Source organism: Chiloscyllium punctatum, chromosome 24, assembly GCF_047496795.1.
Source record: "Chiloscyllium punctatum isolate Juve2018m chromosome 24, sChiPun1.3, whole genome shotgun sequence".
NCBI lineage: Eukaryota > Metazoa > Chordata > Chondrichthyes > Orectolobiformes > Hemiscylliidae > Chiloscyllium > Chiloscyllium punctatum.
In genome coordinates, this window is record NC_092762.1 from 69,610,050 (window position 1) to 69,625,530 (window position 15,481).

General features: G+C 38.6%; 1 protein-coding gene across 3 annotated transcripts in view; it reads right to left on the reverse strand.

The window, feature by feature from the left end:
- Positions 1–15,481, reverse strand: part of LOC140494676 (nuclear receptor ROR-beta-like) — an 80,722-nt gene that overhangs the window by 22,599 nt on the left and 42,642 nt on the right. For all 3 annotated transcript variants that reach the window (XM_072594136.1, XM_072594135.1, XM_072594134.1), the window contains exons 2-5: positions 12,912–12,997; positions 5,332–5,473; positions 2,768–3,181; positions 915–1,036 (exon numbers count right to left, since the gene is read on the reverse strand). In XM_072594136.1, coding sequence (XP_072450237.1) covers positions 915–1,036; positions 2,768–3,181; positions 5,332–5,473; positions 12,912–12,997 — 764 coding nt within the window. The remainder of the gene's footprint in view (positions 1–914; positions 1,037–2,767; positions 3,182–5,331; positions 5,474–12,911; positions 12,998–15,481) is intronic.

Here is a 15,481-nt window from a genome sequence, read left to right on the forward strand (position 1 = left end):
TAAGGTCTGATATGCTTGCCTTTATTGGTCAGTGCATTGACTATAGGAGTTAATGGTAAGATACTGGGGTGTGTTGTTGAACAAAGAGACCTTGGAGTGCAGGTTCATAGTTCCTTCAAAGTGGAGTCATGGGTAGCTAGGATAGTGAAGAAGATGTTTAATATTCTTGCCTTTATTGGACAGTGCATGAGGGAGGTCATGTTGTGGCTGTGAAGGAAATTGTTAGGCTACTTTTACATTGTTGTATGCAATTCTGGTCTCCCTGCTGTGGGAATGATGTTGTGAAACTAGAAAAGGTTCAGAAAATATTTATGAGGATGTTGCCAGGGTCAGAGGAATTGAGCTATAGGGAGAGGCTGAATAGGCTGGGGCTGTTTTCCTTGAAACATCTGAGGCTGAGGGGTGACCTCATAGAGGTTTATAAGGTCATGAGGGGAATGGGTAGGATAAATAGGCAAGGTCTTTTCCAGGGGTAGAAGAGTCCAAAACTAGAGTGAATAGGTTTAAAGTGAGAGGGGAACAATATAAAAGGGACCGAAGGGACAACTATTTCATGCAGAGGGTGGTGCGTGTATGGAATGAGCTCCCAGAAGAAGCAGTGGAGGCTGGTACAATTACAACATTTAAAAGGCATCTGGACGGGTATATAAATAGGAAAGGTTTAGAGGGATATGGGCCAAAAGCTGGTAAATGGGACTAGATTAATTTAGGATATTTGGTCGGCATGAACAAGATGGACCGAAGGGTCGGTTCCATGCTATATATCTCTTATGGCTCTCATTACTTTAACTGTAAGTGACTGAGAATGTAATTTTAAACGTAAATTTCTTTTTTTAGTATGTGAAGGTCTTTTGCTTTATTAAATCATTATTTATATAATTACTGAAGGTCACTTAAAGTAGTTCAATCAGTACCTTATTTTGAAAGTTCCTGATTTCTTCTTGTGTATATGGCTGCCAGGCAAGCTGCTTCAACTCTTCAGTTGTGTACTGGCAAGTCTCTGAATGTGATTCCACCACATTCTGCGCTATCCGATCTGGAGAAGAATGTGCAGGTTTTAAAGGGATGATACAAAACACTGGCTCAGAGCCAGGAATACTTGTGTATTTAATCCAAACAGATCCTAATTACAAAGCCAAAATAAAGCATTTCTGGCGCCCCACTTAGATTGCTATCTGCTAGGGTCAGGACATATTGGTCATCGTATGATGTTTGCTGTTCATTATACTTGCCACTAAGTTATCCAACTCAAAAATGATTTGCCCACAAAGTTGGAAATCCAAGCTAATATCTGCACAGCCGCAGAATCTAAATTTTATATGCAATTGGTTAAGGAGGGATTTCTTTGGGTGACAATGAGACTAAGTAATAGAAATTCAATGTCAAATCAGGCACAAGACGACAAATTAAAAAAGAGAAAGAAGGAAAGAAACATTGGATCATAAAAGGAGAGAATAGAGACAAATTAAATATCGTAAATGGTCCAGAACGTGCCCTCAAAATAAAGGTAATGTTAATGGAACTCACGTCTATTTAAATAAGGCAAGGATCAGACTCTAAATATTGTTGTCAGAGTGGCAGCACTGTTGTTAGCTTTCACATTTGCTGTTACATTTTCCAATGAAGGTCATGAAATTGCTATACTTGCAAGCTCGTCACAACTGAAATCCACCACAGATATGTAATACTGGTATTTAGTAGCCAAAATACCCCTTTAATGACATGATAATCATTTGTTAACTGGCATTGAGAAATGAGAACTATCTACCAGATGTGTTGATTCAAGTTTTGAGCTTTTCCAGAGAGTTTTTAAAATGCCATAGAGTCATGAAAGTCTACAATACAGTAAAAGACCCTTCAGCCCATCAAATTCATATGAGTCAAAAACAAGCACCTAACTATTCTAATCCAATTTTCCAGCACTGGGTCCGTAGCCTTGTCTGCCTTGGCATTGCAAATCTAAATATTTTTTACATGTCATGTGGGTCTCTGCATCTACCACACATCAGCAAGTTCCAGATTCCCACCACTCTATGGGTGCCAACTTTTAAAATGTAATTTTTTTCTCATTTTCACATTTATTTTATTATCCATTAATCCAATCTTTTGTTTCTCCTCTTTTTGCATTTGTTTTGACATGGTGGTGATCCTCCCTTCCAGTTCTTCATGTGTTTGGTTAAGCAGGTATCCTGTTACTAGTCCTGTTCATTCAGGTCCCAGATTTCCTCTTTCCCTTACTGCATCCTTATCACTTTCAGAAACTTAGTGGGCATAATCTTTGTGAGCTTGAACAAGTCAAATGAACTACACATGATCAAACATGGAGTGATGAACAGCAAGTTACTAGTAGTTAATTGTCCACCTGCTCCTGGCCTGGAGCTACTGCTTCATTTTATAAATAGGTAACAGAGAATGCCATCAGCTTCAACATTACCAAATTATGGCCCATTATGAAATTCCAACTGCATAATCTTATGATAGTGAGATTGCTCGAAGTTTCAAGTTATTCGTGGGATACATGATATATTTGAACAGAATCATTGCAGTGTGTGTTAAATGATTTGAAAGTGAAACATATCATTTCATAGTATAGCAGGAATGCAATAGCGAAAACTGAAAATCTCTCTGGATGGATGAATTAGAATGGCCAAAAGGTCGTTCACAGCTATAATTATTTTGTAATTTAGTGTGCAGAATAAGTGGATTGTCAGCCCATATTTTTAGCACAAATCCTTATGCTGACTTAATAAAGAATAGCAATACATACCTATCTCTGCCATTGAAATTTCGGAGGCTAGTTGACCACTCTCTGGTGAAGGATAGGAGAACAAACTGGGTTCCAGCATGATTTCATATATGGACTCTTGTTTAATGTGTTTAATGTCATTCATGTCAATAGCAGACTGGTCTGGAGATGGTTCAGCAGAGGTTGAAAGATCAAAGTTATAAAAACTGTTTCCTCCATCAGGGGTCAGTGGAAAGTCAAACAGGAGCCCGTCTGAGAATGTGCTGCTAATGTCATCCAGATCTCCCAGTCCACTACTGACACTGTTTGTGTAGACTCGTGCTAGTCCCTCAGAATCTTCCTTTGATGCCAACTGCTCCTGGTGTTGTTGATGTTTTTGTACCTCTGCATAGAGGCTGTCACGTTGCTTTTTGGACATGCGACCAAACTTCACAGCTGTTAGTAAGTAAGGGAAAACTATTACTGATGATCACCGATTGCCTGTATTAGCAGTTGTATAAAAATGTGATTACAAATCCAAAAACCTTTCGAGGTCCATAAATGAGAGACGTGCTTTTGTTTAAAATTTAAAAAGTATAGGTTTGGAAATCAACAAATTTAGATCCTTCGTTTTGGCTTAATATTTTGACAATACTGTTTCTCTTGATCAGATCATCTAAAGATCTCTGCACAATTTTTTTTAAAAATGGAAAATGGACAATAAGACAAGATAAGTAAATATGGCAACAATCCAGGTGAGAGCAGAATTCTTTTCACTTCAGCCACTCCCAAACATTCCAGTTAAGGTGGAGTGAGATACAGGGAATAAAGACAACTTTCCCCAGCTCCAATAATGGACTGGATCTTCCACAGAGTGATGATCATGATTGGATTGCTATTCACCTAACCCATGCAGCTCTTCATTTCTTGCCTCCAAGCCCAGCTTCACCAGAAACATAGAGAACAACATCCATTAAAGATGTCCAATTCAGTGCAGCAATTTTTACTTGAGGAGTAGGAGTGTGTGTGTGTGTATATGTGTGTGTTTTAGAATGAATGAATGATTGGTAAGATGGTAGGCTAGAGAATTGGATGAGGTAAGTGAATAAGTAGATTGGGAGGTTGATAATGTGCTATGGGAACAGTTGGATGACAAATGATGTGGGTGAGTGTGTAAGTGGTTGGTTTGAGGGGTTCTCAGGCTGTAGGGATTAATCAGGTGTGCTTGGGTGGGGTTGTAGTCAGGGTTTATTGTGGCCTGGTAGTGGGGGGATGGGGGAGGCGGGGTTGAGGCTTGGTCAGGCAGAGTTCAGCTCTTTAGTTACCTCGATACTAAGCTTTCATAGGTCTAACACTGCTTGGCTCACTATTCATGTAGAAACCATGGAACTGTTCCTGTCCAAAGTCTCCAATTTTAGGTTAGTCAGAAACATTTGCAAATGATTCCCTGGAGCACAGGAATTGCTGATCAGAAGTCAGAGTTCATTACATTGGACCTTCAGATGATCCAGGCCAATCTCTGAATCCCAAGCTTAAAGTGAACAGGGTTGGTAATGTGGAAAATTAATTGCCGATTTCCCACTTTGTGTCTGGCCGTAAAATTGTTTTTCGAGGTTCTGATTGCAAAGGTAAACCAAAGAACTGCTTGTTTTGACAAAACAACTTTCACTCTCTCATTAACCTCCTTTCATTCAGGCATTTGTTTTTACAATTTGCAAAATTCTATTTAAAAATCCAATATTTAATATAACCCCCTTCTAAATTCTTTCTGTGGATAGAACTTAAGAGCAACTTGTTTGGTTAAGCAGAAAGTTTAAAAATCAATTAATGTGTTATCAGATTATATCTTAAAATATAGCAATAGTAGATTTTTCTCAGTTCCACATCAACATTCCATCAGCAGCTTGACAGTAGTCAAACCTTATAAATGCAATACCACACAGCTTAGAAAGCAGAGCCTTTAAAATAGCGATACTTAGGGTTTTTGTACATTACAGATAAAAATAACTAATTTGGACATCTTTGAACTGTTGCTTATTTAAACATTTATACATCTGGAGAAATGAAGAAAAGTCAAATTGGATAAACTTCCAATATATGCTGCTGCCTCACTGAAATCTACTGGTGGACGGATAGGCTTCAAGTGTTTGTAATTAATAACAGATATGTGGGGAATACATCAAGTCTGGATCAAGGAGGGTGAACAGGAAACTGAGGTGTTTGGTTTTATGACTTGGAATTCAATGCTGAAATATATTGTCTGGCCAAGAATAGGTTTATTGGGGTCCAGTGTATTGAATTAACACCAGCAAATAGAGATGGCTACAAACCCAATATGATCTAAATCCAAATCTAGCTGCCCCATGGGAAAACCTGAGCCAGTACGAATACCAGAATAGATGCAGGTTTTCACTGAAGTTCTGCCAGTGAATGATGCTAAAGGGAATCAGTTGGACAGCTTGAACTGCGTTTTGTTTCGGGTCCAAAAACCAACACACACACACACACACACACACACACACACACACACACACACACAAAGGTAAGTTTCAAACAAATGCAGAAAAAGACAGACTAGTTGAGCTAATTCCTGTCTTCTTTCTTACCATCACGTGACATTCCAAGAGTAAGACACTTCTGCAGTCGGCAATGCTGGCAACGATTCCGATTGGTCCGATCAATCAAGCAATTCCTCTGACGAGGACAGGAGTATGCAGCATTATTCTGTTGGCTTCTCCTGAAGAAACCCTGATTTAAAATAAACTTAAGGTTGTTACTAATGGTGTCACTTTGGAATAGCATATTGTATTTCCATAAACTGTTAATTTCGGACCAAGAAACTACTACTGCTCATAACAGATAGTCACCACAGATTCATGACGTGTGGCTGTATTTTACTTATTCATTAAGATGTAAAGAAACAATGAAACTACAGTATACTCTGGACACTTTAGAGAATGAGATCAGCTGTTCTTTATTTACAGCTTTCTTCACAATATCATCACTGTCAACATTTTCAATAAAACGATTAGTTTCTATACTCAGCATCCAAAGCTCTACCCTTCGATGGAGGTGTGCAAGCATCAGGAATAAAGAGGTTTTGTGAATTCTTGGGCAAGTATTCCCCAAATTCCAAAAAATTGTCATTTGTATCACAAAACTGCTGCTGCCGCTATCTTGAGCTGACCTACAATCACTGTGTTTTACATTGGAAAAGGGCGTGGTGCATTGAAAGCAGTCTATATTCCATATCGAACCATCCATGGTTTTAGAGCACCTCCTGTAAGTTATTTGGTTCTCTTGATAACTGCTTGATAATTTGCAGTTATTAGTATTATTTGAGGATTGTCCTTTTTTCAAGATTCACTACAGCTAATTAATTGCACTGCACTTTGGAACATTGAGGATATAATAAGCAGTATATTATCATGATGTTGTTCTTACAATGCAGTGTTTCTGCAGAAATGATTCTCTTTCTTTAAGACATTTTATCTCATTGCTCTTCATATGAACCACTGATTTCATGCATTATTTGTAGTTGACAGAGCAGTTGGCAGACAACCTGCTCCCAGGCTTTGATTCTGCTATTCCAAACCAGAGATCAAAGTATTGTCGGGAGGGAGAGATTGCAGGAATGGAGAAAATCAAAGCCATATATACAGAGTTTTGAGAGAAGGAATAAGAATTTTAAAATGGAGATGTTGCCAGACCAGGATTCAAAGTAGATCAATTAGCGCAGGGTTTTTAATGATTAGGCGTTTATGCAAGTTCAGCTAAAGGCGGCAGAGTTCTGGATGTGCTCAAGTTTATGGAGGTTTATCAGTGGGGGACCAGCCAGGACAGAACTGGAATGGCCAGTGAAAAACATCAAAATGAAATGAAACTCTGGCTAGCATATCACATTAAAAAGATATACCTCATCGCAAGGAACTCTGGTTGTAAAGGTGAAGAATGTCAGTTTAAGATTTTAAAAAGTTGTAAAGTTCAGTTATTATCAGTTTATTTATTTTTATAGTTATGTCATGTGCCAATATTGGCTACTGAAGTAAATACGCAGTAATACTTTCAAGTATGGTGAAAGAAGTTGTAATTTGTCTGTGGAAAAAATACATTTTGTGGTACTGTATCCACTTGCAGTAAAATACAAGGACATGGAGTGACTATGGAGAATTCCTGCCGACAGAAATGGCTCATTGTGTCATCCATAGCACTGTGGTAGCACCTAAACCTCCAAATTAGAAGATTATGGCTTCAAGTCCTACTTCAGGACCTGAACACAAAAAAGGACAAGAATGACAATCCAATGCAGTACTGAAAAAGTACTGCATTTGGATGAGATTCTAAACTAATCCCATCTCCTCTTTCAGGTGAATGTGAAAGGTCCTATACCTGAAGTCTGAAGAAGAGTAGCAGAGTATTTTTATTATTATTCATTAAAGGAATGGCCAGCATTCACTGTCCATTGTTAATTGCCCTGGAGAAGGTGTGGTGAGCTGCCTTTTTGAACTGCTGCTGCAGAAACACTTACAGTGCTGTTCGGAAGGAAGTTCCAAGCCTATTATCCAGTCACAGTGAAGAAATGGCAAATGAATTCTAAGACCAAATAGTGTGTGTGCCTTACATAAGCTGGTCCTCTCATGCAGCTGCTGCCCTTGTCTGTTGCTGGTCTAGTTCAGCTTCTGGTCAATGTTTTCCCCTAGGATGTTGATAGTAGAGAATTCAGCAATGGTAATGCCATTGAATGTCAGGGGTCAATGGTTTGATTTTCTCTTGTTGGAAATAGTCAATAACGGGCATTTCTTTGGCATGAATGTTACTTACCACTTGCCAGCCCAAAACTAGGTATATGCCCAGGTCTTCCTTCAAATGCAAATGGACTGTTTTGATATCTGGTGAGTCGTAATTAATGCTGAACATGTATAATGATCAGCAAATATCTCCAGTTCTGATCCTGTGATGAAGGACAGGTCATTGATAAAGCAGCTGAAGTTGATTGTGTCTAGGACACTTACTGGAGCAAATCGTGCAGTGATGTCCTACAACAAAGATGATCAGCTTCCAACAACCACAACATCATCCTTTGTGTAAGGTATGATTCCAACCAGTGGAGAATGTTTTCTTTCTGATACCTATTGACTCCAGTTTTGCTCAGGTTCCTTGATGCCATACATAGACGAATGCTGCCTGATGACAAGTGCAGCCACCTTTAGAGTTCAGCTCTTTTCTCCACGTTTGCACCAAACTTGTAATGAGGTCCAGAGCTGAAGTTGGCTCGCCAGACTAAATTTTATGCCCGTCACCCTCAGTGCTTCCTCGAAGTGCTGTCCAACATGGAGTAGTACAGATACATCAGCAGGGGCAAGGAGGTAGTAAATGGTAATCAACAGAAGCTTTCCTTGCTCAAGCTTGACCAAATGCCTTGAAATGTCATGGTGTCCAAAATCAGTTTTGAGGACTTCCACGGCAACCCCTTCCCAACTATACACCTTTGTGCCGTCACCTCTGTGGATTTGTTCTGCAGTTTGGACAGGGACATACCCAGGGACAGTGATGGTATGTTGGCTTATATTTGTCCTTCAAACAATATCACAAAAACAGATTACCTGACTAGTATCATACTTGCTGTGAACAAATAGACTATATTTCCTACATTACAGCAGAAACCACTGTCAAGCACAGATGTCTAGTAGCCACGAGATAGCACATGAATGAACATCAATTCTTTTTGTTCATTATTATCTTCAGTGAGATTTCCATTTACTTTGTCTGAAACATTGCACACAATTCAAATAAAGTTATAGTTATAGAGTCATTGAGATGTCCAGCATGGAAACTGGTCCAACTCGTCCATGCTGACAAGGTATCCTAAATTAATCTAGTCCTATTTGCCAGCAGTTGGCCCATATCCCTCTAAATCCTTCCTATTCATATACCCATCCAGATGCCTTTTAAGTGTTGTGATTGTACCAGCTTCTACCACTTCCTCTGACAGCTCATTCCATACACACACCATGCTCAGTGTGAAAATGTTGCCCCTTAGGCCCCTTTTAAATCTTTCCCTTCTCACCCTAAATCTCTGCCCTCTAGTTCTTGGACTTCCCCACCCAGGTAAAAGACCTTGTCTATTTACACTATCCATGCACCTCATGATTTTATACATTTCTATAAGGTCACTCCTGAGCCTCCAGTGCTCCAGGGAAAAACAGCCCTAGCCTATTTCAGCCTCTCCCTATTAGCTCAAACTCTCCAACCCTGGTAACATCCTTGTAAATCTTTTCTGAACCCTTTCAAGTTTCACAACATCCTTCCTCGAGGAAGGAGAGTAGAATTGCACTCAATAATCCAAAAGTGTCCGAATCAATGTCCTGTACAGCCGCGACATTTCCTCCCAAACTCTGTACTCAATGCTATAACCAATAAAGGAAGCATACCAAATGCCTTCTTCACTATCCTATCTACTGGAGATTCCACTTTCAAGGAACTATGAACCTGCACTCCAAGGTGTCTTTGTTCAGCAACACTTCCCAGAATGTTACCGTTAAGTGTATAAGCCCTGCCCTGATTTGCCTTTCCAAAATGCAGCACCTCACATTTATCTAAATTAAACTCCATCTGCCACTCCTCAGCCCATTGGCTCATCTGATCAAGAACCTGTTGTATTCTAAGGTAACCTTCTTCGCTGTCTACTACACCTCCAATTTTGGTGTTGTTTGCAAATTTACTATCTATACCTCTTATATTCACATCCAAATCATTTATGTAAAAGCTAAAAAGCAGTGGACCCAGCACTGATCGTTATCCCACACCACTGGTGACAGGTCTCCAGTCTGCAAAGCAACCCTCCACCACCACCCTCTGTCTTCTACATTCTAGTTAGTTCTGTATCCAATGGCTAGTTCTCCTTGTATTCCGTGTGACCTAACCTTGCTAACCAGTCTACCATGAGAAACCTTGTTGAATGGCTTACTGATGTCCATATAGATTATGTCTACCGCTCTGCCCTCATCAATCCTTTAGTTACTTCTTCAAAAAACTCAATCAAGTTTGTGAGACATGATTTCCCATGCACAAAGCCGTGCTGACTATTTCTAATCAGTCCTTGCCTTTCCAAATACATGTACATCCTGTCCTTCAGGATTACCTCCAACAATTTGCCCACCACCAATGTCAGGCTCACTGGTCTATTGTTCCCGGACTTTTCTTTACCACCTTTCTTAAATAGTGGTACTACGTTAGCTAACTTCCAGTCTTCTGGACCCTCACCTCTGACTACGGATGGTACGAATCTCTCAGCAAGGGGCCCAGCAATCACTTCGCTAGCTTTCCAGAGTCCTAGGATACATCTAATCAGGTCCTGGGGATTTATCCACTTTTATGCATTTCAAGACATCCAGCACCACCTCGTCTGTAATATGGACATTTTGCTAGATGTCACCATCTATTTCCTCACATTCTATATCTTTCCTGTCCTTCTCCACAATGAACACTGATGCAAAATACTCATATAGTATCTCTCCCTTCCACTTCTGCAAGCACAATTGCACCTGAAGGTGATAATGATCATGACCCTCTGTCCCTGCATTAACAATAGTTTTTTTAAATGTATTGTTTAAATTTACTTTTGTTTTGTTAATAAATATGATTTAAATCTTCACTCAGGTTATGCTATACTTTGTGTAGGCTTTTGGGTGATTTTTGAGCGATCATGAGTGATATTTTGTAGGGGTCTGCCCCTAACTCTGCTTTTCCCATAGGCCTCATTATTTCTATTAAGTGAGTTTTAGCTGGAATGTAACTACAGTGTTATAGGTGAGAACTACCTGTATTCACATTGTAAGTCAAGATGCATTCATAGCTGACAACTCACACAGAGGTGAACAGTTTAACAATCTTAATTACTATACAGAAATTTACAACTTGAACCAAAAACGTTCCTGCTATCAATTAGAGAAGTATTTCCTGACAGTTCAAAACCATCTGAAGAGTATTTTGAGTAAAGGAGTTGGGATGTCACGTTGAAGTTGTACAGGACTTGGTGAGGCCACTTTTGAAGTACTATGTACAGTTCTACTCATCCTGTTATAGGGCGGGTATTATTAAATTGGAGAGGGATCATAAAAGATTTACCAGGATATTGCCGGGACTTTAGGGTTTTATTTATCAGGACAGGCTGGATGGGCTGGGACTTTTTTCACTGGAGCGTAGGAGGTTGAGGAGTGAACTTAAGGAACTTTATAAGATCATGAGGGGCATAGATAAGATGAATAGCAAAGGTCTTTTCCTACGATGATGAGTTTAAAACTAGGGGGCATATTTTTAAGTTGAGAGGAGAAGGATTTAAAAGGGACCTGAGGGGCAACATTTTCACACATACGGTGGTTTGTATGTGGAATAAACTGCCAGAGAAAATGGTAGATCCAGTTACAGTTACAACATTTAAAAGACATTTGGGTAGATACATGAATAGGAGAGAATGGGCCAAACACAGGCAAATGGGACTAGTTTCATTTGGGAGACTTAGTTGGCATGGACGGATTGGACCAAATGGTCTGTTTCTGTGCTGTACGACTATATGGCTCTATGCCACTATGACTCTGATATTGTACTTTCAGTGGGGAGTCAACTGTATTTCTTTTGGACTTGGGTCTTCTTCCAATGTGAATGAAGCAAGGTTTTCAGTAACATAAATTAATTATCAGGGTTGACAGCATGAAGCAGATCAGAAGATCACCAAATGATCTTGGCAAATTCCATGTACACATGCGAGAAGTAAGCAAAAATAATGTAGCAATCTTGATTTATGGTTAAGCTGCACAATGAACTTTCATACTTTGCACTGCAATGAGAAAAAAAATGCAAAACACTATTTATAACGATTGCCTTTTCCTAAGCAGAAGCAAGTCCTCACAATACACTGCCCATATTTTGGTATTAATGAGCAATTTCACCCAAAGTAGTCATAAGCACAACTGGTCTTAGACACATCTAACTGAACAGTGGGCTTCCTTAAAATGAAAGTCAACATAGATTGTTGACTTCAGTATACAAATTATGCAATACATTATATCAAGCCTCTATTATATTTGGTCTGTAAGAAATATAATAAATAATGAAAGAAAGTAATGTTCTGTTTCACAGGACCAGTTAGTGTCTTTGCTTTCAAATGACAAAAAATTAATATCACTTTTTAAATCCTATAAACGGAGGAAGATTAAGGAGGAAGTTTATAAAGTGATGTGCAGCAACAACTTCAAGAGATTGCAGGTTGATGTTCCCTATTGTGAAATTCAACCTTCTACATTTGCCTTCTATTTCCATACTGCAGTGGCAAATTGCTGCTCACTAGTGTCCCCATTGCATTGATCTCACATTCTCTCCCCAGAAACAGTGTCAGCAGCACACCTAATGGTCAAATTTTATCATCTTCATAGCCTCTTGTGACATGAATGACATTCCCAGCATGCCATGACATCCTAAGATGCAAGAAGGAGCACAGAGACATTAGGGAACAAAACAAATATCAAAATGTGGGAGGACAGGTTGATAAGCTAATTTGAGAACATACACTCTTAGGTATTATAAACAAAGGCTTACTGTACGTAACATAAAAAAAAGAGTAATACTAAATTTATATATGTCATTTGTTAGGGCACAGTTCTAATATTGTAGAATTCCATAACACATTCACTCCAATGACAATGAAAATGACAAGTTACAAAATAAACAAGATTTTGCATTAAAGCAGAGAATATCATTCAGTTTTCTTTCAGGGATACTTAAAATTATGAGATACCTTGCTATGGTAAAATTGGGAAATATTATTCTTGCAATCCCAAACTACAGAGTATAAATTGAAAATGATGCTGAAAGAGATTCTAGTTTTTTTTGCATGGTGGGTGTTTCGGGAACATTGTCGAAAAAAAACAGCACAGTCGCTTATAATTGGAATATGGGAGCTAATTAAAAAGGAACCATTTAAAAAGAATGTCGGAAGCGGACTAGAGAATGGATCATATTAGATGGCTTTTCAAAAAACTAGAACAGGAGCAATGTAATCCGTAAATCTATTTTAAGGCTCCAACTCAGCGAGCTCCTCCCCCCTGAGTAAGAGAACTCAACAGAGAAGTGGCAGGGAATGAGAAATGATAAATTAGAAGGAATTAAATAAGTGCTTTACCCCACTTACTTTACACCCTTCACAAGTGATGACTCCATAGTGGATTCCTGAAGATTTATCTCCACAGATTTTACATGGTATCACTTCAATTTGGGCTATAACAAGAGGAACAGAAATAAAAGTAAATCAGTTAGCTAATAATTTTTTAGTTACTTTTAAATGAATGCCAAATCTAGCAAAAAAAACCCAAACATTTCCTAAATCGGAATTAATATTTCTTCTTGATTCCAATTGTTCTTCGGAAACTTACATTTAATCATTCTGAGCCCTTTATCCAAGGATCACAAAATTGTAATACCCTTATTTTCTCAACATTCAAAAAACAAACTTGAATTACTTAGTCCCCAATTTACAGCCACAAGCCACATGTAATAAGGATGCCACAGGTTAGGAAAAATTTACAAATCGATTGCCTCAAAATGAGCTTAACCCATGTATTCCCTTTTATGTACAAGCAAGTATATTAGAATCCATTTTAAGAGTTAACTTTGAAGTACATGCCCAACGTATATGGAAATCTCTCTCTTTTGCCTGCAGCATTTATAATATTATCAAAATTTCCCTTGTTGCCCTGTTCATACATGGGCAACAAGGAAAACAGCGTGACAACATCACAATACTATCACGCATCTTTAGCTTGGGTAGATCTGAAGAAAGACATCTTGCTTTATGAAAATAGAAAGGAAAATAAATTTTGGAAGTATGAAATGGAACTTCCTTTTACTCAAAGATGCTGTTTACAAAATACCACACTTAACATCCTTCAAATTTGAGAAGGCTGCAAGCCCTAAATAAGACGACATGGTTGTTACAGATTTGAACATTTTTTTAGTTTCTTCTTAAAACCAGTTCAATATTTCCACAACAAATACATTTTTAACTAAGACAGTTTTGTTTTGAGAGTACAAATATCCCTTGTGCATTATTAAAGCAATGCATGACCAGAAGTCATATGCTCTTGCTTTGTTCATTCCTGACGTCGTTCTTTGTAATTTTTTTTACTCATCCTATTTAGTGAAATTCTAGCAGTTTGTGTTCTAAAATACATAAGTCATTTTTCAAATTCCACATGACCTCAAATAGCAAATATATTTTTAACTACACTGGTAAACAAGATGTGAATTATAGACTGCCTATAGATGTGATAATTTTGGGGGGGGGATCATTGAATTCAGTAACAATGTTAGACCATTGACTCAGGTTGCAATATTGTATTGAGATTGGACTTGCATGGTAACAGAGTGAAGTGAGGTCAGCACTACAGTCATGGAGTCACAGAGATGTACTGCACAGCAACTGACTCTTCGGTCCAACTCGTCCATGCTGACTTGATATCCAAAATCAATCTAGTCCCATTTGTCAGCATTTATCCCATATTTCTCTGAACCCTTCCTATTCATATACCCATCCAGATGCCTTTTAAATGTTGCGATTGTGCCAGCCTCCACCACTTCCTCTGGCAGCTCATTCCATACACACTATCCTCTGCATGAAAACGTTGCCTTAGGTTTCTTTTATATCTTTCCCCTCTCACCCTAAACTTATGCCCTCTAGTTCTGGTCTCACCCACCTCAGGGAAAAGCTCTTGTGTATTTATCCCATCCATGCCCCTCGATTTTATAAAACTCTACAAGATCACCCCACAGCCTCCACGGAAAACAGCTCAAGCCTATTCAGCCTCTATCTATAGCTCAAACCATCCAACCCCAGCAACATCCTTGTAAATCTTTTCTGAACCCTTTCAAGTTTCACAACAGTCCACTAAGTGACTTAGTATAAGGACAACTGAGAGTTTCTAGTAATATAAATAAAATATCTCAAGTGCTAGAAATTAAAGAATAAAAATCAAAATCATCAAGTCAGTAAGCAACTATGGCAAATCAGCATTGAATATTTCTAGCTATCACTCTTCCTCAAGCAATTCCATTCTTACTGGACAAGTAGTGGTGTATACTAAATAAGTGAACTGAATCAACCTGCACTGAAATATATTCATGTTGATTTTCTTTCTACCTGCATTTTCTAAATAATAAGTGATTGCACCCATGTAGAAATCCACAGGTTTTTGAACACTATTGGAGTGTTGAAAAGATGCAATGTAGATGTTTTCTTTTGCTCCAATCAGCTAAACAGATCCAGGCTTGTTCATAACTAGCTGGTCTTAGCAACAATAGCTGCGCAGGTTCTACATTTGGTCTCAGATTAGGAAGGAAAAATATTAAGAAAATGTTCTTGCTGCTCATTTCCAGCCTATTACAGTACCAGTTTGTTGGACATTCTGAATGAAAAGCTTTAGTACCTGAAAGGAGAAAGCTATTTATAAAGTTAGCTAGACATGGGGCACTGAGGTAAATTGGATGAGCAACAATTTAATGATAGCGGAGTCAAGACTGCAGGCTGGAGAATGGAGACTTGGTGGTAATGTGAAAGGAAAAGGGAAGGAAAGTAAGAGATACGGGTTCAGAGGCATTGGGTTTCACCCATTAGAGGTAGAGGACTACTGTTTCAGGTTCACTTCTATCTTTAAATTGTTTTTAAGCAACTGCATTAACATCTTACTTGGTAGCCAAACTCACCCG